Raw genomic sequence first — 26,821 nt, 5'->3', positions numbered from 1 at the left:
CCATTAGAGCCATGGACTAATAATCTTTGTGGTTTCACAGCTCACCTGTCTGTGTTAATTGTGATAATTACAGACCTTTCTGTTGGAAAAAAAATCTTTATAGCCTACATTCAGAAACATTTTCAGCCAGAGATGTTCCCATACCATTCTGATACCATTTATGATAATGCTTCATATCGTTCTATGGAAAGGCTCAGAAGAGAATCCAACCCTAAAAAAACTAAGCATCAAGCTAGGCTTAGCCTCAGAAAATTGTATTTTATTAGAGCCTATATTATGTCAAATAACTTGAACCTACCTAAAACTTCTTACTGTGTAGAGTGTTTGCAAGAAAAATAAATAAGTCAATTTCTCTTTCTTTTGGGGGAGGGGGTGGAAGTGTACTACTTTACTAATACAGTATTAAGTTACCTCTTCCATATCTTCATGACTGTAACCACAGACTGACCTTTGGGCCTACTGAATTCAAATCATCTTTTGGAAATGTGTCCGCGTTTTTTTTCCCAATTGAAAGCAGCTTCAAACTTTTCACATTTTATCAGCATCAATAACTTGCAGTAAAATAGCAACAAAAAGTAGTTCTAGACTTCTTTAAAATGAATGTCCATGAAATCAAATGAGCAGAAGCATCAACTTCCCTCAGAAGCATACTGTATGAACCATTGATACATATTTGTTGCCATCTAGCGGCTGACTGTGGACTTACAATCATACGCCATCAAGTTAAAAGCACTGCTTTTGGGTGAGTACGTCGCAGCTGTCCCCGCAGTATGATCATGTAGCATGTGAGAAATGTGTCTTCTCCAATCTTTAATGACATTGTATGCTGGTTTTTCAGGTCCGTAAAGACAACATTACATGATATTATTCAAATTACTTCAAGCCACATATTGCATCATTGCAATTTCTTCACTCTAATTTGAAATAACTAAAAGACAATATACTTTCCGTTTCAGTTTAAGTAGTTGCAAATCAGTCAGGTCATAATTATTTGATTTAAAAAATAATAATAATAATTATGTTCCAAGTCCTTACATATGACATGCTGAGCAGTTTTGTGCTGCTGCTGTTGTTCTGTTCCCATCCACACGGTGGCAGCAAACACACCATGACCAGGTTTGTTATCAGTAGAAAAAAGCGGTCAATGCAATAATATAAATGAACTATATAATGTTTATTAAAATATATAAAAGACAAACTATGCATAATTATATCCATGATGACATATGCATATACATTTTAATATTTATACAGTACAATGTGTTTACATATATAGATTTTTTATACATATAACGAGATATTTTTGCATTAAAACTGGCAGTGGTGATTTCATATCCCCCACACCCCACCCCAAACAGGAAACCCCTCAGTCCAGATCAGGCCCCTCAGAGGAAGAAGCCTCTGTGAAAAGCTTGAGAGCAGCAGCACCTTTACACCTGAGATCCATGGTTTTTTTTTTTTTTTTTTGGAAAGGTCTCACCCAGAACAATGCACCTACTGTGGTGTCATTCGTTACAGGGACTTCAAACCAACAGCATCCGGAGGGAGAGGATGTTAACCCCAAAAAAAATCTCCCAAGCTTTTTCTCTCTGGAATTTGTAGTCCAAATGAACATTGGTTACAATTGAGCAGTCCCAGCAGAAAGTCTACAAAAACATTGAAACTGTGCCACACATCTTTTGTTATTACCTAATAACTTCAGAAAAACATCCTTCCAGTCCAATATGATCCACGTTACATCTAATCTCAGGATATATCTGTATAGCTTAAAAGAAGGGAATAAACAATCCTGGACAGAGTGTGAGAAGCTTTGGTGGGATGATATCAAGTCTTTCTGGTTGGTTGTGGTTGGTCCTGTACAGTTTCAGTCATTGCACTCTGAGAACGGTCATGTCTGATGGTAATGGTGGTAGTGGTGGTGGTGGTGGTGTTCATGGTGATGGTGGTGCTCGTGACGCTGTACCACAGGAACCACAAACCCTGGGCTGTTTGGTGGACCAGAAACCTGCTCTCTCTCTAGGCTGGGCAGCACAGAGGGCACAGGAGGATGCTGAGGGGGGTGGGACTGAGGGGACAGGGGGGTTTTGGATGGGGACATGGCCTCCCGGGTTTTCGCCCTGAGGCGTTTGCTGTGACTGTATTGCAAAGGGTGCTGGTGGTGGCCGGACGATTGGCCTTGATGCGGCAAGTGGTACACATCCTGACCCCCGTGTGCTGCAGCGCTGCTACTGTGCACAGGCGGGTGGTAGCCGTGACATTTAGCCGATTTGCCACCTCCGCTGACCCCGTTATTCCCCGCGCCTCCCTTGTAGTTCCCTTTGGGGGATTTGATGAACTGTGTGCCCTTGGTTCGAGACTCTGTGGGGTTGTAGCTGTCACTGATGACCTGTGAGCGACGCTGATGAACAACATGATTGTCTGGTTCCTGGGAGCGTGAGCGGCTCTGACTTTGGGAGCTTCGAACATGAGGCTCCTGGGAAGGGGTGGCAGGAGTGGTTCCTGAAGGGCAGACAAGAAACACATTAAAACATTACTTTGATCTGCTTTTTCCAGTTAGCATTCACAAAGTCCACATTCAACCTGCGTGTAAAATAGTAAAAATGCACAACAACAAGAAAGCTCTGAAGAAAATGAAAAGACATATACCTTCAAATCTGGAGGTGTAGTTCTCGATACCTGCCAGGTCCAGGTAGTGATTCCTTCTCTCTGTGTTCTCATCCACACAGTAATGTTGACCCTCAGTGGCCGGCGTCTCATTGTTCTGCCCTTTGTTGCTTTAAAAAAAAGTAAAAACAATCATGATAAGTGGAAAACAGAGAATGCGTGTTATGCAAACAACCGGCAACAAACAGAGGAATTCTTAAAGTAAAGAGTAGTACATGTTAGGGCTCTCACCTGGTGTAGGAGGACAACCGCTTGTCAGCTGAACGCCCCTCATCCTGGTGACAGCGATCTGAATAAAGAAAGTACAAGCGGTGAATAACATTTTTTTTTAGAATAATTCATACTTTAGGTTGCTGTTCTTAATCTTCCTATATTTAAAGCACACTTGTGGTTTCTTACCTTTCATTCCAAACAAACCACACCAGGTAGGCCAACAAAGCAAATGTCCTACAGAGTTTTTTACTTCATTTATTTCATTAGATAAAAGTAGTTTGCAAGTCCATGAATATTTTCTATACTATGAACCAGATGTTGAACAGAGGATTATCTACATTTGGAGATATACAGTAAAAGACAAACCAAATTTGTCCAAATATAAGCTGACAACTTTCATCCCCCAGGCGCTGTGAATGACAGCTGGCCTCAGTCATGAAAAGTAAACTTGTTTAAGTGACCTGGTAACACCAATATACTTGGAACAGTACAGTATTGTCTACAAGTTATCTGGAAAAACAACAGTGCAGTTATTTCATGCTTAACACCCAAAGGTGATGCAAAAAAAGAAAAGACTGAGCTAAACTGTGAACTAAGCAGTGCTGAATGTTAGATCAAACACTACGCCCCAAATCTAAAAATGTACCGACAAACTAAGTGGTTTCACAGCATTAGGGACAATTTGCCAGATATAAAGCTGTTTTTGTTGTCACCTACCTGTTCCTGTTTCTCGTCTGTGGCACCTGGGCTCTGGAGTGACGGTCAGTTTGACTCGCAGAGTTTTGCTCTTATTGTTGCAGGAGTGATTCACCGAGGCATCCACCACATCATAGATAGTGTGCATCAGACTGGACATGTCCTTTAACGACAGATACAGCACAATCAGTGCAGGTTGTGGATTGATATCTAACTAAATTAGAACTCTAAGACAAACATCATTAATAATTACACACACACACACACACCTCTTTTGTAACTTTCCCACTGTTGTCAAAGTCATAAAGGGTGAAGATCCACTCCTGACGGTTGCCATCCTCCACAGAAACGTCACACTCCAAGTCCTGTGGATACACACATGTACTTTAACGTCATACTTAATCCATATAAAGAAGTGGCATGATTTAATCTGTATATTTTTTTTTTATTCAATGTCAAGATCAAAATGAAAATCCAAGCTTAAAAGAGTCTGACTCCGAAACTGCCAGCAGAACAAGCTCTGATCTGAAAACTAGGAAGGTCTTGTCAGCTAGGTGGATGAATCGAAACTTGCTTTGTGTAGATATTGATAGTGGGCGTCTCATGCTTCAGCGTGGCCACAGAGCCCGGGCATCCACGACTACTGCTTTGCCTATTTTCTCCGGTCATCTGCTAAACGCAACATGTGCGACAAAGAAATCTCTTGTCATTCATGGAAACAGGAAAAGACACATCTGTCATGGACAACGCAATCTGTACAACTTGTCTCTGCTTAAGAAAGCCTCTTCTACCCACCCTTCATTTACTTTTGGCCTCTGGAACTGTCAATCTGCTGTGAATAAAACTGAATTCATCCAAGCACTTGCAAAAATGTCAGACATTCAGGCACTTGCCCTTACTGAAACCTGGATCCGCCCAGAAAACACAGTCACACCAGCTGCTCTTTCTGTTGACACAGTGTTCTCACACACACCCCGCTCTGTTGGACGTGGAGGTGGTACAGGTATCCTCATTCCTAATACCTGGAAATTCAGTAAACTCTTCCCACTGAGCAACAACTCCTCATTTGAATATCACACAATCTTGGTTACTGCTCCTATTAAAATGTACATTGCTATCATTTACCGCCCACCAGGGCAGAAGACAAATATATATATATATATTTTTTTCTACATGTAAGCTTATCACATCTCAGCTGCCTGAACCTTATTTTGGGAGCAAAAAGGGAAAAAAAGTCTGTGTGGTGAGCACTGCCACTATGACCTTGTGTTTTTACCTTCAGCCAGGAGAAATGAGCGCAGCCCCTACTCTCAGTTACAACTCGTTGGCAGCAACTTTGATGAACATATATCTGGTAACATGGTCTTAATTGTAAAAATAAACTTCTGGGGTACAGGCCTCGCTGCAGGCATGGATGGAGTGAAGGCCAGTGTGCATTCAGAAGGTGGGGGGGGGGGGGGGGACCCCGGGGGAGAGATGCAGCACCTTAAAGCTCAATATTATCACCCCGTCTCACATTACCAGGAGGGATCACTAAAGGGCAGATTCAAGCACTTCTTTCAAATATGTAAGTCTAAACATTACAATCTATTAATTCTATTTATTGGTCCTTAATCCAATCAGGATATGGTCTGGAGTGGTAACAATATTCACACAAATGTTCTGAGCACAGGGTGAAGGCACACAGCAGAGGTTATAATAGATGTTATGTGCCATGCGTGTATTTTCTAACCTATATTTCAATAATAATCACTCACTGAAACATTAAACACTTTCAGCTCTCATGGCTCTTGGCTGATGGCTTAGAGGAGACTTTTTTTCTGACCCAAAATAGGTCTGAGAATTGAAGCAACACTCGTTTGGCGTTCTATTTGATAATTTAATTTGTGTTTTCCCTTGTTCCACTTTAGCTTGAGCCAGGCCCAATGTTGAAACACAACACCAAGGTCCTCTGTTTCACCACAGAGCTCAAACAATCTCAAAGTCGTACATTGCATCAGGAGCTGTACGACTCTGAGATGAGAAGCATGTGAAAAAAAAACCCAAAGCAATTCCCTTCAGAAAAAGCCTGCACAGGAAAATAAACCTCCGGTCGAGGTTTGATTTGCCACTTCTTTTTTTGTCTATTTGTTTTTAAAAACGCAAGTTGTACTGCTATTGGACATTTAACCACATCATAGAATTGCATTCTTTCCAGGTCATTTAACTCCTTACATCCAGACTGATGCGTTTCTTGCCGGGAGCTTTGGTCCTGTCTCTGAGTATCACTCGCTCACCACCCTCTGAGTGCAGGTACTGCAGATAGCTCTCACAGCCCTCAGCTTTCTCTGGAGGAAGAACCACTGTCAACACAAGAGGAAACATTTGAGTTAGACACAACAACACTGACATGAGGCAACATTTTGTGTAGTTTAATTTACTTTTACTTTACAGAAAATCAGCCCAAAGAAACCAAAATGTCTTGATGTCGGACTTTGTGGCCTTTAATAGCTAAAATGAAATTACAGAACATGTCTAAATGTACATGTTATTATGCTTCATACTTCTACACAGGTTTTTCATTTTTGAGCCTTTATTGTAGGGATAGGATAGTGTCAGAAATCAGGGAGAGAGAGAGAGTGGGGAATAACATGGGAGAAAGGAGCGACAGGTCGGGTTTGAACCTGGGCCGTACACTTGTACAGTAGGACCTCCATACATGGGGTGCTTGCACTAACCTACACCCCCATACTTCTACATGAGGTTAACCTGAATTGATGCCACGGGCCTGTGCATTTGGAACATTCAACAATCCAACATTTGTATATCTTGTGAAGAATAATTACATATTAATGTTTGTTTAATGTTTATCATGCAAATTAAACTACTAAGTATCTTGAAGATATGAACGTCTACAGTGATATCATACAGCTCTCTGTATATGAATATATACCAGCTTCATTATATTTTCTTTCCAGCCTGAAATAATGCTCAAGGTCCGTGTAGCACAAGCATAATCCTTATCAATGACGGCTACAATACCCTTCTCATCTTACCCTCTAGGGGACAGTGTTGATCTGCGAGTCGTCCTTCCTTCAGCTCACCATTTGCAAACCCCTGGGACAAGGGAAGAAAAGACATGAGGAGAGGAGGGGTCAGAGATGTAAGTGAATCTACAGTTCAGACCACAGACAGAGAGAAAACAAACAGTTCCAGCTAAAGCATTTCCTACTCAGATGAGGGAGCGAGAGGGGCTGGAGGCTCCAGGGCGACCAAACACTTTGAACATCTGCACGCTTATTGTGTTTCACTCTCTGGGACACAGTGAGGGCGACCAAGGCCAAGCTTTCAAGATCTCTCCAAGCTCCCTTCAGACTTGACCCCTCTCATATCCATTCAAATTACCCATGATGCACTTCATCATCTGAGTTCTCTCTCCCTCTCTGCTTAAGTTAATCTTTTTATTCTCATGCTGCTTGAGTTGGACAAGGGAGAAGAAGCTCAAAGTTTGGAAACATCTTGTTGCGTTTCTTATTGAAAATTGAACTCTGGGAAGTTTGGTTTATATAAAACAAGCCTCACAAAGAGCTCCAAGCTACATGTGTGTATTTATTTTGAACAGAAAATAATTGCCAGATGGAAATTTCCACGCACAAAGGATGGGACTGATTAAAAACACAATCCCATAGCCATAAAACAAAAGCAGGACAAAGGGGGAGAAGGGGGGGGGGGGTTACTGTCATATGTGAATAATCTATATCCTACATATAGCAGAACCACAATGTATTCAAATCAAATCCATCCCACATATGTTTTATTGCACAGGCATGTTCTATTGAAAAGGCAACTGGGCCTCTATGCTGGACACACACGCACACACACACAAACACACACACACACACACACACACACACACACACACACACACACACACACACACACACACACACACACACACACACACACACACACACACACACACACACACACACACTTTCTTTAATTACCACTGGATTGTGGAAACAATGAAAATTAAGTGCAGCACAGGCCCTAAACCACAAGTATTTTAACAATAAATGATTCATCTTATTTACGTCATTCTCAGGCCTCTAAGCTGATCTGCACACACTTTGAAATAAAATCCCTCCAGATTGAATCAAGGAGGCCCACCGAAACGGGACAAATAAAAAACAGATAGATGCTTGAAACAAAAGAACTCCGTGTACCTTCAACAGAGCCCCGGCTCTAGCCAGAGTCTGAACATCTGCATGCGTTTAGGTGAACGAGCCCCCCCACCGCCCTCCTCTCCTTTCTTTTCCTTCCCCTTCCCCTCTTTCTTTCTGAGAGTAATGACAGCGCCAGGGCCTGTGGTTCTATTTAACAATCTCTCAGGCCGTGATTATTCCTCACTTCAGAGGATGATACCTACAGCCTGTAATCTAGCCCTGACCTTCACCGCTGAGGGAGGTGGTGGGGGGGGGGACGGTTGAGTGTCAGGGTCAAGGCTCGGACACCCCTCTGTAAATTGGCCACCGGAGGCATTGAGGGAAAACAGTCAAAGACGGGGAGACGAAGGGAGAGCAGGAGAGGAAAACCAGGGAGGAGGCAGGAGGAATAAATAAGACAGAGTGGAGTAAAAAAAAAAAAGGGGAAAAGGAGCCAAGGAGAGATAAGAAGAACAAAGATGGCAGAGGAGAGAAGCAGATAAGAGGAGAAGCACAGAAGGATGTGGTTTGTTAAAGGGAGATATGGCCTATCTATTTCTGAGTGGGAGAGGTGGAGGTGTTATTTCTTTTCTAACAGATTCCTGAAGACTTCTGGGGAAGTTGGAGACAACTGGTGCCGGTCCCTGGGCCACAAACAAGCAGCAGTCTTTAATCAACACACACACACACACACACACACACACACACACACACACACACACACACACACACACACACACACACACACACACACACACACACACACACACACACACACACACACACACACACACACACACACACACACACACACACACACACACTATAAACCAGGCAAGCGCATGTGCATCCCTTTACAAAAAAACACACTCATTTTCCGTCTTCTGTGGTTTCTCCAGTGTTTCCTATTTGCACTGGATGCTTTTATCTCCCTCGCTTTGTACCACAGTCCCTTAATGAAGGGCAGCATGTAAGAGAGAGGAGGTTCACACACAGACACACACTGTTCTGCAGCTCGGAGGAACATCAAAGACAAACATTGATTCCTCTCATCCTTCTTCCCATAAGGCCACCGAGCAAGGTGTGAGCACCTCGAAATGAAAGACGGCGTTAAATATAACGAAACAAATCAATCAACCCGACTGCCAAAAGCGTCTCTAATTAAAATCTCAGATATGAGGAGACGTCTTGCTGTGTGCATGAAGAGGGGGCCAGCGGGGCCTGTGTTAAACACATGGCTTCTTAACTCGCTCCACCAGCAGCAGCACCACCACCTCCATGCTCATTACATCCTTTGGGGGAGCTAATGAGAGAGAAGGCTGGGTCCGACCGCAGTCTGCAGTTTAACGTCTAAACACATGGCATCTCCATCCGCATCGCCCACATCTGCCCATCACATGTGTAATTAAGAGCGCTCTGGCATCTCGCAGCTCTCATTCTTTCGCTATCAGATCACAAACTGCTCTGTCGGTAAATGTGTTAGCATTTTAGAGTAAAGTGGGCCTTGTTTTTCCACCAGTGAAAAAAAAACACATGAAAACGCTGATAGAGAAATAGAAAAGTGTGGTGTTAGGAACGGGGGCGAATGATGGAAAACCACATGTGAGACACAAGATACTCGTCTTAAAAAACAGAGCATTTGAAATATGTGCTGACAGCGCTCCATGCAAACAGAGACACCTCGACATTAGAGACAGACAGAGGTGTGTGTGATGTTTGTTCCTGTTTAATGCAGCAGTTCTGCCAAGCTTCCCTAAAGCCTCAGCCTGCTGCCAGACTTTTATGTGGGATAGGGTAACCAGGGGAAGCTTTCATAGCTCCCTACCAGGTGACATCAGACATCCCCCAGCAGTCTCTCTCTCTCTCTCTCTCTCTCTCTCTCTGCCTGCCTGCTACCCATCCTCCCACTGGAAAACACTGCACATCTTTGTTCCCACACCCCCCCTTCGAGCTCACCTCCTAAATATACACACACATGCTTCTTTTAGTCCATTCTTCAAACCATACCATTTTTTTAAGAGCACACACATCTTAGGTAGATGTATAAACTCTTGGTTTGCTGGCTGCCTTTACATTTTTTGTTGTTACCTTTATGCTTTTTTTATTTTCCAATTCTTATGATTGTGACTCCTGCTCTACATCTGCACTATTTCAATGTATAATTTTGTATCAAGTGTGGAATATGTTGAATATGAATATGAAAAACATCTTCAAAAGCAGGTGAAGGTTGTTTACTGAGTTCCTCTGGCCTCAGGATATGAAATACAGCAAGTCGACCGGATGCGTATCCGATTACAAACATATGCTCGAGAGCAAAAAACAAAACAGGATATTGTTTCTATTCCTTTTGGTATGATTTAAAGCTTTTTGGCCTTCTGAAATACTTTGGTTTTAACATGCTTCTTCCAGTACATTTCTTAGTAGGTTCCACAGCTTTGCATTCAAATCTATGCTGTGTGCCTTAAAAAAAAAAAAAAAAAAACACAAATGCCTTCATGTTGTAATAGTTACTCATGACAAGCTATCTCAGTTATTTCCTGTATTCAATGCAGAGAGTGAGTGAGTAACAGAAAAAGTAAGAGAGCTCCACGATGTAGAGTTAAAGTAAAAACTCAAAGTGAACTGACACTTTGGAGGGCGACACAGGAAAGCCTTGACGACCACCAGCCGAGCAGCAGACCAGCTCATTCCTGGATGATAATTGGGTATGACTGTGTAGCTGCCCAATGATGAAAATGAGGATTGAGTACTATCAATACAAAGAAAAGGGACACCAAATCGTAAACAAACAGCATACTCTCCACCGCAGTATGTAACTGGAGAGGGAGAGGGGGCAATTGAGAAATAAAAGCCCTCCATTCCACAAAAAACCAACCTGGCCTTGACTCAAAACCAGATGTGAGCGGTTATTCTGAAGAGGGGTAGAGGAAGAGAGAGGGAGAAATGACGGGTAGGGAAGATGGGGGGGGAGGAGACGCTGAAGAGAAAAAGCCGGTTGCACAACTTCTGTCTCTTCTCTCGCAAGACAGCAAAAGAACAATTACTGTGCTTTCACACATGCACAAAAATCTTGAAAACTTCCTGAAATTTCCAGGGTGAGCTGAATGTGGGAACAAAAACAGTCGACTTTTTCTCTTCAACTTAACCTGGATATTTTCTTGCTGCCCGGTAGTAAATTTGGGAGAGACGATGTGGGAACGCAGCAAGAACATATTCTGGAAAATACACTACAAGTGAATGAAAAGGGTGATGAACATATTTTGGTCGGGGGTTTGTTCTTCTCTGCTGGGGGCTGGGAACACATACCCCTCCCTACCAGTAGGTTCTTCTCTGCTTTTCTGTTATTATGAATATGTCAAACTACAGGTGGCATTGAGATAAAAGCAAAAAAACTGTCATCATACCGACCAACTCTGTTGCTTCGTCTACCACTTCCACAACGCTCTTTGTATATCAAATCTCTTCCCCTTGCCTTCTGAGATTCCTCCTCCTCCTCACCCAGATTGTCTGCTCTCAGTGGATTTTCCTGGCTACTTTCAAACATCTGCTCACGCGTCTTCTTGTAGAAATTATGACAGACAAAGTCGTGGCGCAAAATGAGCCTGTTTGCATTCACACATGCAGCTCACTCCCAAAATTGGAAGAATTTCCAGGAGTTCTGAACATGTGTTTTAAAAAAGGCTATCTGCCTCTGTTTGGTTAATAAGAGCTCAGCTTTCAGTCCAAGTCAGGGTAATTATGGGGCTCTTTGTCAACAGAGCACATTGGCCTCAGCTAGTAATGAGTAGCAGAAGTAAAATAAACAGTGCTACACAAACTACTGGATGTGAATGAGCCGTATCCTCATCATGCTCACATAATAAAAACAAATGCTCATAGACGGTCTTTAAGATTAAGTTTGTAATTGATCTTCTATTATCACGACTGAGCCAAGGAGCCTTAATGAAGGTCTGGGGCATTTCCAAGTGTTTTTCAAAAACAACCACCTTACCTTTTGAATCCTTTTCATTACAGCTAAAAGCTGCCTTTGTCTACTAATTAGGGTGTTTAATCTTAATGTCAGTGTGTAGTGACTTGTCTCTCTATGAATGGGAATGAAATCAGAGCAAAATGCCATCCTGTCATCTGGACTGGCCCCATGTGGCTGATATGGCCCAGATAGGGCCCTTTCAGGGTAGCAGGACTGGCTGTATGAGGTCAAACAGGAGGCAAGACCTCTCCCTTGGCAGGACATGAATCACTGGGTGAAGCCTCTTCAGCCCTCGTAGAACAACAGCTGTGAGCAGAGATGAGCATGCCTGCCCGACTATGTAAGAGCAGCACGTAAAGTTCTGAAAGTCAGCCGCTCCTCTTCAATCAGGAGTGACTATCTGCTAAACTCTACATGCCCCTGCAGTCCTGTCCTCACTTTGATTCTGACCTGCTGGATGGCATAAACAAAGATTATCATCACTGGCTTGACCACCCCTGCATCTGTCATCGATGCCGTAATCAGCTTGCCTTCAATAACGCGGGCTTTGATAGGAGTCTGATGTAACAGAGCGCTGTCCTCTCAGCTGTCACACCGACAGCTACTGAAGAGACTATGAAACCATGTTCTTCATACCAGTGGCTGCAATAAGGCTCATGAATCTGGGTTAGGCAAATGTGTGAAATTATAGAGCTAGATGATCATAACATGGTTTGTATTTTATTAGTTACTGGAAATAGAAATACACAAAGTGACTGTCATTCGTTAGTATATCAAAACACACACACACACACACACACACACACAAAGCGCCGTAAAGCATAAAAAGTGACATACAATATGAGAGCACCACAGAGATGTTACTTTTATTCAGAGGTGACAGGGATTGGTGGTGTAATGCGATAGTCCATATGTGGACTTTTATAAGGCCAAAAAGCCATGTGTTATATGTCCTTAAACATTTTATGATGGACTCCAACAGAAGTTTAGTAACACAAGTGCCATCAACAGTCAGAAGTGTCTTTTAGGTGTAGCAGGAACATCAAGAGTTGAATGTTTTTGCACACTTTTCAAAATTCATTTAATAGCAGTTCAACTTTTAGAGTCCTTTTCCTAATTGTAGATGTCACTTTGTTATGCTGGTTAGTAATCTTGATTTAGTTAGTCGAATAATTGAATATAAGCGCAACTGCAACTTTACAGCACCGTCATCATTCTTTTTTTTTATAGAATCAATCATACATTTCCCAAGATTATATTTTTAGAGGACTTTTATTTGTCTAACTATTAGTCAAAAAGCATTCATGTCATTGATATGAAACAAACAGAGATGTAGTACAAAGAAAGGTAGGAAGCCCTCAAAAACTGAATCTTTCAAATGTTTTGGTTTTTATATTTAACAACTTACTTCTTATTTCTAATTTCACCTTAAAGTTTTTATTTCCAATGGCTCATTATACATGTTTTATTCATTTCAGCTTTACAATGAAGAACTTAAGCCTACTGTATGAACTGTAAACTGCAGCACCAGTAGAAAAACATGCAGAAAAAACAAAAGAAAGAATGCAGATCTGCACAGAAAGTAGACAAGGACCTAGACAGTCCAGATTTGAAACATGCACACACACCCTGACAAACAAGAAAGGAGCTAGCGCACAGCTCGACGGCATATCAAAGCCGGTGTGGGACAGGCGCTGAGACTCAAACAGGATGTTCCTCTGTTTCAGGCCTTCATGTGAAATTCTGTAAGCTCCCGCGCAGGCCCCTGGCTCTAAAGCCCGGCCAATGGGGAGCGCGCCCAGGCCGATAAAGCTGAGGGGATTTGTTCCACATTCCACAGGCCCTTTAAACAACACAGAGGATCTCAGGATGCCAGGTTGTGGGTGAGGTGACTGCTACGCCAATCCCATTATGGTCCTAAGCTTCCCCACCTTTCACGCAGGCATTTTCTCTGTCCAGCTGAGCAGAATTCAAAAATGACCAGCTGCAATGCTCTCATATAGCCAGGGGTTAAGGATAAATCAACTCTTCAAACTATTCGTCTGTCAGTTACAGTCATCAAGGTTTTGTAAACACTCCTCCACCTTGTCTGCCTCTACTGAATGAACACCATTTCAACACAATCACTCTCACCTCTAAGGGCTCTTTTTGTGTACTGTAGTCAGTGTCAGGTTTCCAGCTGTCGGTCTAGCATTGAGATGTCACTTATAATTGCTCTCACCTGTGAGATAACCACCAACACCACTGTTTTCACTGATCGTTTCGTTAAGCTGCGAGGGATTTGAGTCACAGCTTTGAAAACCAGGCCTGGCAGTTCATAGGGGCGAGTCTATGCGGTTGGAGGCTGGTGGAGCTACAGGCGTTACAGTGCTCCTGCGGGTGACTGAGAAATGTAAACAAACCATGTTGGGGAAGGACAGCTGTGAGCCAGTGTGGAAGAGCAGCAACATTGCCCGAGCTTTACATGTAGAGTTGTACTGGGAGGAAACTTTAGCTATCTATTGACTAGACTAACAAGGCCAATTAAAGCTAAGGTTACAATTTAAACTGTTTAAACACTTTAACCTCACATGTAGCAAACGATCTAAACTGCTTAACTCACTTTAACCTTTACCTTATAATTTCAAGTGTTTATCAATACAGTTAGCCTGATATCTGCACCATCCATTTCTTTAAGCAAATTACTTTTACTATTTTACGCATTTAATCAACTGTGCTTTATTGCTAACTAGCTTTCAACTTGTATAGGACACAAACACACCAACTTGTATTCCTAGTGGCTGTTTATTTCCCTCTCTTAATATATTATATATACATTTAAAATAAATACAAAAATGAATTCCAAAAAGTTAATTACATTTCTAGGATGTTTTTTATTTATAATTCCGCAAATTAAGTCTAGTTTTTAAAATCTGATCTTAGTGTTTTTGATGTCTTGTTTTTATGAGCCTAAATGATATTTGTGTCTTGACTGTGATTGAAGTTGCTGCTGTGACCGTGTAATTTCCTGCAAAAAGGATTAATAAATTACCCATCTATCTAGTTTCTTCTGAAGTTTGTTAAGCCTTCATGCTTCCTGGAAAATGCTTGACCTCTGGGGTACAGGTCAACCTGTTGGGAATTACTGTAATAATAGGCACTTAAATGATGCCGTCTCTCTGACTCTGACGTTTTGGCAACTCATTTAAATCTGAGTCACTCTTGCTGTCAAGAGCTTGTGGCCTGCTGACTGAGCTGCCTGCTGGTTTCCTATTTTTTTTCCAACAGGAAGAGGTTCAGGGTCAAGACCAAAGCTCTACAGTCCACTAGTAACTGCTCCCTCTGGGTAACTTTCACAGAGAAGAAAGGATCCATATGACTGAACACGATAAGAGGTACTTTCGCGGCCCGTGACCAATCAGCCAGTAATGTAGCATGAACTCCACACATATCCATCTGTGAGGTATGTTGGGCAAACAGTCGTACATCACTGCATTTAGCCCTTAGGAAAAATCAGGCTGGGCTAAAACACAAAGTTCAGTGCAGTAGGATGCAACAATTAACCAAGGTTGACAAGAAGAGCCTCTAATAACTCATCTTCCATAGCCGAACTATTCTCAGTAACTCTTGCCAAACCTCAGGTCCTAGGGGACACCACTTGTTTGCATAATTGTAGCTGTTCCTTCTTACTAGGGAATATTTAAGGCTTTAGGCCATCCTGCCAACATTGTTTGGGTAAAGAAAAATGTCTTGGCTTTCCAGGCTGCTGCACAGCTTTTGACACACTCCTAAATCTGACACTCACGAAAAAAAAAAAGGAGCTGCTGCATATTCAAAGTGTCTGAACCTCTTTTATCTCCTGTCTCTGTCTGTGTTGTTGTGTAACTCTCTCTCACTCTGCGGTACGCGCTGTCTCGTTCGGGCGGTAAGGGTTGCCAGTCTCAAAGACCACGAGAATTCTTGACACTGCAAGAACAGGCTTATTTCCAAGCTGTGAAGTTCCTCACAGACCTGAAACCAGACAAGGGGTCATCCCAGGGTCAACACCAAGTGTTTTCCTGAGGATTCCTAAAAATACACTCCTGCTGGGCACAGGAAGAAGAGGAGACTTCACCATCTTCAGGTGATGTGAAGGAAGCCTGGGTATGTCAAATGGACCATCGCCAAAAAGGCCACTTGCCATTAGATTTTGGCATACGAGACACAACTTCCCATAAAAAATATGAACAGATGAGATGAAAAAAAGGAAAGAAGCTCTTGGGCCAATTACTGATGCACCAAAAATTGGGCACAGCTCATTCATATTTTTGATGAATGATTTTTTTTTTTTAAATCACTAGGTGAAAATATCAAGGGATATGACTGTCTGATGAATTACTTGAAAAAGCAAAGCTATAAAGCCATAATTTGAAATTCTTGTGATGCAAACCATGACTTGTAATTTTGTGTGAGACATTGCAGAAATGTGCCAAATAGAGATTTTAAGGCCACAGACAGAGAGACTGCAACATCTGTGCTTCTTCCTTTTGCTGCCATGTATGCACGTTAGTGACCTGACAGGCAAGCTGTGTGTGTCTGAAACACTGTTCCCCAGTGTGAAATTCTGCAACGTAATTCATCCATGGACACAAGCAGAGATCAAAAGGCTACGGTGCAGAGGGCAGCTCAGCAGAGCGCACACAGTCACTGCTTTCACAGCCATAATTACTGGAAACCAGGGCTGTAAGGCTATATGAAAGAGTACATAAACATGAGCTCGGTTAGCTTAGCCTGGCTGCTTGAATATTCTTATCTTATCTCAGGTGTAAAGCTACAAGTCTGATGGAGTTTTGCTCTTTATCACAAAGCAAGTCTGGAGGCAGTCCACTTAAAGCACTAGGTGTGACACTTATAAGTTTGATAAGAGCTCTTCAAAGCCCATTGATGCTTCAAAAAAACGGTTAGATGTGCAATAACTCCATAAAAGCTATGAGATAATCAGGTGCTGCCAGGATAGAGACGTTCTCAAAGCGCTGTGGGTCAGAGTTCAGATATTCGGATTCACAGGAATTCTTAAAGCGATAGGATCAGCTAGCCCCTATCGACTCTAAGAAGTAGGAACCTGTTATAAAGAGAGACCATGAAGAGCTACTATATCTGGGCACTTCACAGAGTTCGGTTAAAGAAAAATCTATTTATACCAACAAAAAAAATATCTGAATCTATCCCTTAACATTTTCTAAGCTCACAAGCATACTTTCTTAGCTCTTAAAGTGTTTTATACTTGGATCAGATGAGATCAGATGTGGGCTAGTAAATGTGAATTATATAATTTACAATTATTAAACGCTATCTTACCTTCATTTTCTGTTTCAATATTAAAGATTTCACTACCTCTAGATATCAATGCCAATACTACTGTCAATGATGACATTTCTTCTGTACATACTTGACTCAATCATACTTCTCTTTACACTATAGGCACTGTTTCTTGCATTTAACCCTCATCAATGTAATACTTTATTATACACTAGGTTTTGTATTTCCTATACGCATATAGGTGATGCTCTTTGTGGTAGTCTTTTTGTATTGTAATGCTGAAGCAATCTAGTCCCATATCTTTGTTCAGGATTCTTTTTTAGCTGATCTCTGAAAGTGCCTAAAAGTTGCATTCTACCCAATGTCCAGCAGGGGGCAACTACATTCTCTGTGGATTTATTACCTCAGCAATGAGTTAATTCTCTAAACTGCTGGTTTCAAGTCTTCTTGAACACAGCATAAAGGTCGTTCTTAATCTTAAGGTTCTTTTGGATAATAAAGTGGGGGGATTCTTTAGGGCGTGGCAACCTGTTATTTATACGTCACCTTCACTGACTGTGACCTGTCGGTAGCTAACAATTTGGATTGTCTCGTAGGTCTCAAAAGAGACACGTATACAAGACGTAACAATCTGTATCCGACTGTCATTACTTCTGGTTCCATAATTACCAGGATGGCGACAGGAAAATGGTTTACAAATCGATTAGTGAACTTGTCTGGGCTGTCATGAACGTTGAATGGGCTACATACAACGTTTTTACAAAGATTTGAATTTTTTGAAAAAGTTTTTGACACAAGCATTTTTGTGAGAACTTGTTATATAAACTACAACAGTGCAACACAGCAGCAACATAAAGAAATAAAATCCTGGTTTAGAAGACTGTGTTTTCTTTGTGAAGCACCTCCTTTGAACAGATGGTGTCTCTGAAAGACTCATGGAGGGGGGCAGGCATCTCAAGGAGAACTGCTGTTTATTTGAAGTGAGCCTTTAGGTAAACATGTTACACGGCACACAGGGCCAGGTCAGCTTTTGATGTGTACAGACTCAGGAAAGAAATGGGTGGGGGAAGAAAAGAAGTCTGCCTTCAGAGGAAATGAGAACAGAGGCCTCTTTCAGCGCTGTTTCATCCTCTCCCTCCCTCTTTGTCGCATATAGAAGGAGCACAAAGGTGTTTGGGTATATAAATACACAAAGTGAGAACTGCTGGATCCTTCGTTCTTCTAAACACAAAATCACTCTGCAATCATTCTTTTCCAAATATAAGTCCCTGTGAAAATGTACCACCCGTGACAAAAAATAAACCACTTCCTTTTGAACGGAGACCCACTGAGGGTTCTGATGACGGGAACAGGTTCGAGTAACAAAAGCAAGGTTGCAGCCCTTCCCCATCAGGAGGAATGTGATGTGCAGAAGAAGGGGGCCAGGCCTGTGCTGTCTGCAGATCCCAGATCCAGGCTTTGAAGCTACAAGTGCACTTCAACAGCTAAACACTTTCAGATGGGACTGTGGCATTTTATGAGCTGAGTAATTGCGATACCTACACATATGCAGGCTTGGGGTCCCAAAGAGGGGGGAAATCAGCTCGGAGCACAGAGAAAGATGCCAAACTCCTCAGGGGTCTGGGTTTTGGGTGTGGGTTTGATAAAAAAAAAAAAAAAAAAAACAGGGTTTCTGGCATTCTGCATTAAAATTTGGAGACAGGAAGATGAAGATGGCGCAAAGTCTCTCTGCCCATGAACACAGCTAAATTCCACGTTTTTGTCGCTCAAATGACCTGAATCTAAACTAAAGGCTCATTGCGTCCAATAATCACTCAGAAAATCATGACCGTACTCCTGATTATCAGATGGATACATTCAGTGTAAAAACAAAACACCTGAGCAGATTGCTTCATCTTTATATGTAACAAATACTTTCAAAGGTTTCCAACAGCACAGTATCACAACAATGAGTAACATGCCCCCGGCTCTGAGTGCCATCCACTTTGCTTTTTAAAAACATTTTTTTTTTTTAAAGGAATACAGGAAGCAGGGGTTTGCGGTGTGTGGTGTTTCATTCTCCAGTCTCAAACCTAGCAGGGCGTCAGGTTCAGGAATGTGGATTCAGGATGAAGTTTCGAAGCGTTCAGGGGTTACTCTGAAGGCCTGTTTTTCTAAAAAGCAACACAGAAAGTGGATATCACCTACCAAAGAGCCAGAAGATGAAGAACGTGGTATCAGAACTCAACAAGTGTTCATGACGGGTTAAAATAAAAAAAACGAATTGTTGAAGAAAATTCAGCTGTTCTTTTCTTTTTGGTCTTTGTTTACGTGTGCTTTCTCACGCAAACAACAATAGTAGAAGTCTTTACGGTAAAGATTTATGTTCAAAGTCATTCATAAGGATCAGTGTATTGTTCTGCACAGCACCGTGCTATTTAGTTTCCCCTGTGCTTTTATCATGGAATATATGTCAGGTCATCCTCTGACCTTTGTGGAGACAATCTCAAGTTTCCACTCACTCAATTCAAAAGAAAACAAACTTGTGTCTAAACAAAGAATTTTTCCGTCTGTTTGAGAAAACGAGCTAAAAAAACACATATTTCATTACACATATCACATATACGTATAATGAAATTGCGATGTTTCTTCCTATCACGTTTATGTTCTACCCTTGAGTCTGAGGCGTTCTCTCTCCATCCTGCATCATACTCACTGAAGATGTCATTTAAACAATGTAATCAATAAAGAACGCCTAAAATGACAGCATATAATAACACCACCAACAACCATAACCGAAAAAATATGATATTCCCCTGGCTGCTATACGGCTTGCGAAATGAAGTCCACTTGGAAAAGAGCTAAAGCTTTCTAAGGGGGGAACAGGGGTTTATGTGGAAACATACCTTACACACTAAAATGTAATAACCTTTGAGTCTCCCGGTGTTTTACTTGGCTGGTAGAAGCATAAGATCAAACACAGACTAGGATCCAGCAGCCTTTGCCAAAAATGTCAGCGCTAAGCGCACTGGGCTCCAGCGTCAGGTATTTTCTTTCCCTTGGCAGGCAGCGGGAGCATAGACATAGACCAGCGTTAACCCTCGACAGGGCTGCCCCCCAAAACATCAAGCAGCACCCTAATGGTGAAGGGGAAGTGAGGTCTCCCTTCTGTCATCGGTGACCACGCTCTTCTAGGTCGTCACTTAAAACCTGGGCTCCATTCAGGAAGTGGAGATAATTACGCACAGCTTTGTGATTGATGACTTGCTGCGATCAGGTCCTGTGCAGCTAAACTGATCTCTCTGAAGTTCACAGGAATCTCCTAAAAATCACTAAAAGCTGTGACAATAAGTGACTTCAAAGCAGCAATAATTGGACTGAGAAGGCTCGAAGACAAAGAGTTTCATTCATATGTCTGCAGATAAAAGCTCCATTAATGAAGCTGAGCCACTGTCATTTCTCGTGGCTATAAAAGTCCTTTTTGAAATGTACAAGATATTTTTTATTCATGCCATCAAATATGTGGTATGAAAACTTCCTGTTTTTCTCTAGTTTAGTTTCAAGTATATCTTATGTTGCTATTTTAATCATAAACTAAGTAATAAATAAAGGTTGAGTATGCTTACGAACACATTAAAAGCCTATTTTTAGATTGAGCTGGTTTGGTTAGCTTTTAGCATGGGAAAAACGATAAACTAGGGGTAAGAATCTCAAGGTAAGCCAATCAGATTTTAGAAAGGTAAATCATACTTTTGCCCTATTAATAAATTTAAAAAAAGATTGTAGCCAAGAGACAGTCACCTTAGCTAATGCTAGGTTGGTAGCTAATAAAAGCAGCCTATGTTGTACATTCTCATCGTAGGCCTATAATTTCAAGATAGCAACAGTGGCAACATCTAAAAAAACGCCTGAAAAAAGCATGGAGCCAGTTTTTGGTAGCTTTAGCCAGAATCCGGCTAACTGTTAGGCTGCTAACTACAGCTCCATACTGACTGCATCACAGGAAAGTGGTATCAATCTTTTCATGTTATTCTAGTTGTGAGAAAGATAAGTAGATGTCCCAAAATGTTGAGCTACTTCGTTAGAGACCATGTTTAGATGGTCAGTTGGGCAAAAATGGCTAAATAAACTTAACAAGGAAACAGGATCTAGCCAAAAACCCACCTGTGTAAATATTTAGTGTCAAAGCAGTGGAGGGGTCCTTAGGTGCCCAGAGCTAATATTATACTCCAACCCCTCTCAGTTGGTTATTACGGCCCTGTTTGGTGTTGAATTAGTATTGTTAACCAACATTCTTGTATTCAGCCTGATGTCTAGAGAGGCCTTAGTCCTTCTGTGAGTGCAGGTCACAGGGGAATAAGGGTGAAAGTGAGCAAACTTCTTCAAAGTACTTGAAACTGTATAAATATCCTCAGAAAAATAAACATTTAATCGGCTTGCAGTGTTGTATATATGTTACTCGATTAGATGGGGGCCACACAAACCTACTATTTGCCTCTTAATCATTTAGTCACAAAAAGTCAGCCAGAGAGTGACGGAGTGGCAAGACCATGTGGTGATACACACTTTAACACTCCAACTTGAACGAGGATAAAACAAGCATCTCACACTTGTGAATAGTGTCGAAGCCAACCAGGTGATGATGTTTGCGCTGACTGAGAGGTGAATGTTTACTCTGGACAAATGGGCACAGACGTTGGAAAACAGTTTGTGTTTTGCACTTTTAACAGCGGTTAATATGGAAGGTAAGGTGAGATCAATGGTCAGTTTCTTTCACCCCAAACAATGCAGTGGACAAGGCGGATGAAGCTCTCCCTTTTGCCCCTTCCCCCACAACCCCCTCAAATATCTCCCCAATGAAAAAGAAAACACCCTAAACCCCCTCTCCTCCTCCTCCTCCTCCTCTTTTCCTCTCACCCCGCCACCCTCTCCCACCCCATTTCCACCACAGCCCCTCTCCCCTGTGCTCCAGGATTTTGCTGTACAAACCAGGAACAGATGTCTGCCGGGGCCGTGCTGAAAGACCCCGCTGTTCTGGATGCCAGCCACATGCTTTTCATTCAGAGATGAAGGCTCACAGCTCGCCTTCTTGTGAAGCCAATTTAAAAAAAGAAGGAAAAAAAAGAAGAGGGAAAGAGGTGGAAAAAAACAAACTCTCAAAAATACCTTCAAGTCTCTTCAAAAGCAGCATTAGCACACCTTTTTACCATTTTGTCTCCTCTTAAGAAATGTTTTACCCCCAAAAGTGGACACAAGTTTTTTTTTTAAAAATATATTACTGGTTAAAAGTCATCGAGGTTAAAGATAATGAGATGTTGCGGAAGACTTACAGAAATTCACAACGAAAACAAATGACATCACTTGTAAATTTGCCACCATGCACTGAAAAAAAGTGTAATTTAGGGTCACAGCCTTAAGATTACATAGAAATCCCAGCCGGAGATCCAAATCAAATAATTCTCCTTACCCAAATGTGAAGTGGCAAATCGATCCAAACATAACATCCATTCTGAGCGGGATCACCAAATGAGGATTTTTATATAAGGGGAAAGTCTTATCCATAGATTCCAAATGAATGTTAAAAAAAAAAAAAACTTCAGCCTATAATTACTTTAGTGAGCTGCTTGGGAACTCTACTCTTAAACTAAATTTATTATTGAGGGCTGAGTGCTGTGTAACTCTCCGTAAGTCAAAATAAATTTTCGTCTCAGAGCTATTGGCACATCCAAGTGAATCCCTGAAGGAGCTCTTTTTTTCCTTTTTTTGACTTCAAGTGTGATATTATGAAGCTTTTGAAATGGAATAATAAAGGTCTTTGTTGTGGACTTTTCAAATGTTGACACGCTCCTTCTTCACAGGCCAAGTATGCGGGAAGTGTTGAGACAAAAGATGGTGCTGAAAGGTTCAATTAGACCGTCATTATATGGGCATCCGAGCATGTCTGTTTGAAGCACCGAAATGAAGCGCTGCTGTGAGAGTGTGTGTGTGTGTGTGTGTGTGTGTGTGTGTGTGTGTGTGTGTGTGTGTGTGAGGGGTTCACACTGTTGATGTGTAGATGTTTCCACGGGTGAAACACAGTGAACCTTCACAGAACTCTTCCATTATTTGGATAAGTACAGGGTAAGGAGTCTTCTGCATTACATATTTAATAACTACACACTAGGCTGCGTTTACAGGGCGGCTGGGTGACTACACCTTGGACTGCCACTTTGATCTCACCTGTAACATTTCTACATCACTCCAGCTGTAAGATTCCCTTGAACACCTGCAACCAAGTGTCAAAAACCTCTGCCAACAGGATGAGCCAAATCATCCGGCTGAATAAGGCTCTCTTTAAGCCACACAGGCCACACTTTACACTTTACACAGCCTATAGGATCACAAACTGAGGGCAAAGCGCCAGCTGCAATCTTGAATCATAGTCTGCAGCAATATCAATATTTAAACATGTCCGTTCATCCGTTGATCCTTTGTTATTTCTTGTTCAAGCACAGCAAAGCATTCACAAGTTGCTCAATAGAAATCAGTGATTTATTGTGAAGATTTATAGGTTTGCACAAACTGATTCTTGGACTATGTAAGCGTTGTTTATCCCCCCCCCCCCTTGTTGTACTCCATCTCTCAGCCCCTCCCCCCCCCTCAGGACAGGACAGGGCAAGGGGATAGAGGGGTGAGGGCTTGGAGGCTCCACTGATATCAGAGCCCTTTTATAACTCCCAGTTCAGCGCTTTGAAGTCGCAGCCAGACAGCTCAGGAATCTTACTCCCCCGTTTGACAATAAGGAAGGGGGATGGTCAGGGCTAAACACCATGTTTGTAAGAAATCATAAATTAATGGCCCCTGCATGCTTGTCATCATCCAGGACTAACAAACAAAAACTACTACCTCCAAAAATGATACCATTTTCTGCTGTTTTCTAAGCCCCAATTATAGAAAAGCCCACAGTCCAATACGTATATCTGAACATGTGAAAGTGTTATCCCCTCCTCTACAGAATTAATTAACGTGGGATGAAACGAGGAAATACTGTTATAGAGCAGAGATAACTTCTATGTGGGAAGATAGTCGGTCTTTTGTTCCCCGGGGACACATTACTTTAATGTTGGCGTTCTGTCATTTTAAACAGCATGAATGGAGCTGTCACTGTATGTATACGAAAACAAGCTGTCACATATTTCTCTTAAGCCATACCAAATTAGCATAAATGTAATATGTCTATTTTATTTTGGTGAATCTGTAATTGATCTCAAAGTTAATGTAATATCACTGAAGTCTATAAATTGCCAGAAAATCGTCAATAAGGAAGTGATTTTTTTTTAATTATTTCTCATAGGTGGAAACATGAATATGTCTGTGTAGGTTCTCAGTCATCCAGGTCATGGTCATTTCTAAGCTTGATCCAAAAGAAACTGGAGTTGGTTGAAGATCTTGAAGTTTCAAGTTTTCAACCAAGTCCAGTTGCTTTTGGATCAAGCTTCAAAGATACATGAATACATCATTCCAGCTTTTGGTTACATCTTGCTTTGCGCATACCTGTAAACATGACTGTTAATTTTCTATATTCTTTGGCTTTAAACAGTGATGGGTGTTAACTGTTTATTGTATATGTCTCATATTGCCAAATTGGATGTCTGTTCAATTGGGAACTAATAGTTGAAATTATGATTATGAAATTATAATTCTATTTTCATTTCCATTTGTTTGATACATTAGTGAGGCTGGGGGCCGTGTAGAGGGAGTGGGAACACATTTAGTTACTACAGTCTTTTTCTCATTACTCTATTTTGTTAGAATGTTAGAACACCTTGGAAAATGCTTTCCTTATGTTAAAGGAGATCTTTAAAACAACAATGTATAGTTTTGCATATGGTCGGAATGATATGGGAAGAACAATGCTATAGTAGTAAATAACAATAATCAGGGAAGCTGCCACTATAAGTAAAAATACAAAAATATGGAGTATATTCTGTGACAGACGTACGTTTTCAGAATAGCAGAAGCAGTAAAGTAGATCCCTGGTTAAACGCTGATCGTTTTCCACTTCTGGTCTGTGAACGAGCCTCTAATGTAACCACCTAATGACACAGAATAAATCAGGAACTGACTTTGATAGAATTGAGGGTGGGACCCGCCTACTAATAAGTGTCGAGGTTTTGCCTTTGGTGGTTTCCCGTCAGGCGAGTGTGAAGTCAGACTCCTCTGAAGCCGACTAAAGTTCTCTATTAATTTGCCACGAGTGGGCGTTTTATGGCCCTGATAATAATCTATAACTCTTCCACTTTTACAGCCACCCACCTCACACATCTTCAGCAACTCTCTGTGAACTTCCAGCAGATTTTTGTCTGAGAGTTTGAGACTCTTGTGCCCCTCAAAACTAGGAACTAATTGAAGTGATGTAATGTTTTGCCACAGAGGGAGCCACACTAGAATGGGAGGCATTGAGGAAAAAGACACAGCCCTGAGTCATGATGCCAGCGGCCACAAAAGCAAACTTTATATCCCTCACAGTCTGAGAAACGACTCCTTTCCATCCACACTGTGTCTGTCTGTGTGTGTGTGTGTGTGTGTGTGTGTGTGTGTGCTGCTTTGCCAAGCCACCACACACACACACACACACACACACACACACACACACACACACACACACACACACACACTAGGGGCTCATGGCTGTCATAACCCATCCAGTGATGCTGGCAGGGGAATAACCACCGCAGTGTTGTGCCGGAGCCAGACATGACAGAAAAAACAACAAGCTACAACTCTGCAAAGACATCAGCATGTCCTCTCACACGCGTGTGAATACAGTCTGCTTCCTCTGAAGTAAAGAGGCTCTCAGCTCATCTTTCAGGAGGAGGGGATGTAACAGCTTCAAACAGACAACTTTTGAAGTGCTTGTCAGGCTCATTACATCAGCAAACACACAAAGATATACACACTTGCCCAGCCTCAGCATGCACAGTTTATCCAGTTATTACTTTAGTGCATGTGAAAAAAAAAAAAAACATAACAAGAAGTGGGGGCATTTAGTATTTAAAGCAGACACATTTAGAACAGAACTGAATTAAAGAGCTCCTCTTGTCAAAATCACTCTTTTTAGGCAGCTACATCAATTAATAATTTTCATACACTCTTACTATTATTCCAAGGGAAGTTTTATATTGAAATTAAGTTAAATTGTCTTAATATGCTTACCTGCATGCTCTTCAGCTTGTGATCCGCCGCGCTGTACCTCTCACATTCCTCCATCCCTCTCCGGAGGAAGGCGTTCACAACAAAACTGTCTCCTGAGACGTAAAAACACACCAATCAGAAAGTAGGCTAAACGTGCGGAGCTCATCTCTTCATGCGCATAATCGTTTATTATTATGAGTCTTCATCATGCACTATGAAGTGTGTTTCTTACCTTCAGGGTTCTCCCTGCGTTTACACGCTTCAGATGGTCAGAAACAAGGGTGCAAACAGACAGTCGTTAGTGTTTGAAGGACTAAAATCAAAATAAGGTAAAAATCACATCAGTGTTTTCTTACAATAACAACGCGTCTTACCATGTTTTGACTGAAGTTTGCCCATGCTTTAGTCCCACTCTTTTCCCTGGATCGATAGAAATACTCCGATAAAACGGACAAGGATAACACAGTCACTGCCTCAGCATGGTCACATTGTGTTTGCGCTGCAGGAAGAAAAGTCCAACTTCATCCAAAGGCAGCGCGTCAAACCGAGAGTTCATTGAAGCATCAGCTCTCTGAGATAAATGTGCGAACAGGAGCTACGGAAGACCTGTGAGGAGCTGTGGAGCAGTACCCGCTGTCTGTCTCCACACTACCCTCCAGTCGAC

At 41.8% G+C, this 26,821-nt stretch overlaps 1 protein-coding gene across 1 annotated transcript; it reads right to left on the bottom strand.

The window, feature by feature from the left end:
* Nucleotides 1–1,155: 1,155 nt before the first annotated feature.
* Nucleotides 1,156–26,821, bottom strand: nkd2b (NKD inhibitor of WNT signaling pathway 2b). Its single transcript, XM_065957727.1, has 10 exons — nucleotides 26,532–26,821; nucleotides 26,390–26,416; nucleotides 26,179–26,270; nucleotides 6,609–6,669; nucleotides 5,788–5,915; nucleotides 3,843–3,938; nucleotides 3,595–3,736; nucleotides 2,896–2,953; nucleotides 2,647–2,774; nucleotides 1,156–2,499 (listed from the first exon to the last, which is right to left on the bottom strand). Exons 1-10 carry the CDS (start codon nucleotides 26,554–26,556, stop codon nucleotides 1,889–1,891), a joined length of 1,368 nt encoding a protein of 455 aa, XP_065813799.1. The 5' UTR covers nucleotides 26,557–26,821; the 3' UTR covers nucleotides 1,156–1,888.

Source organism: Labrus bergylta, chromosome 8, assembly GCF_963930695.1.
Source record: "Labrus bergylta chromosome 8, fLabBer1.1, whole genome shotgun sequence".
Taxonomy (NCBI): Eukaryota; Metazoa; Chordata; class Actinopteri; order Labriformes; family Labridae; genus Labrus; species Labrus bergylta.
This window is presented reverse-complemented; position numbering and strand designations above follow the sequence as displayed.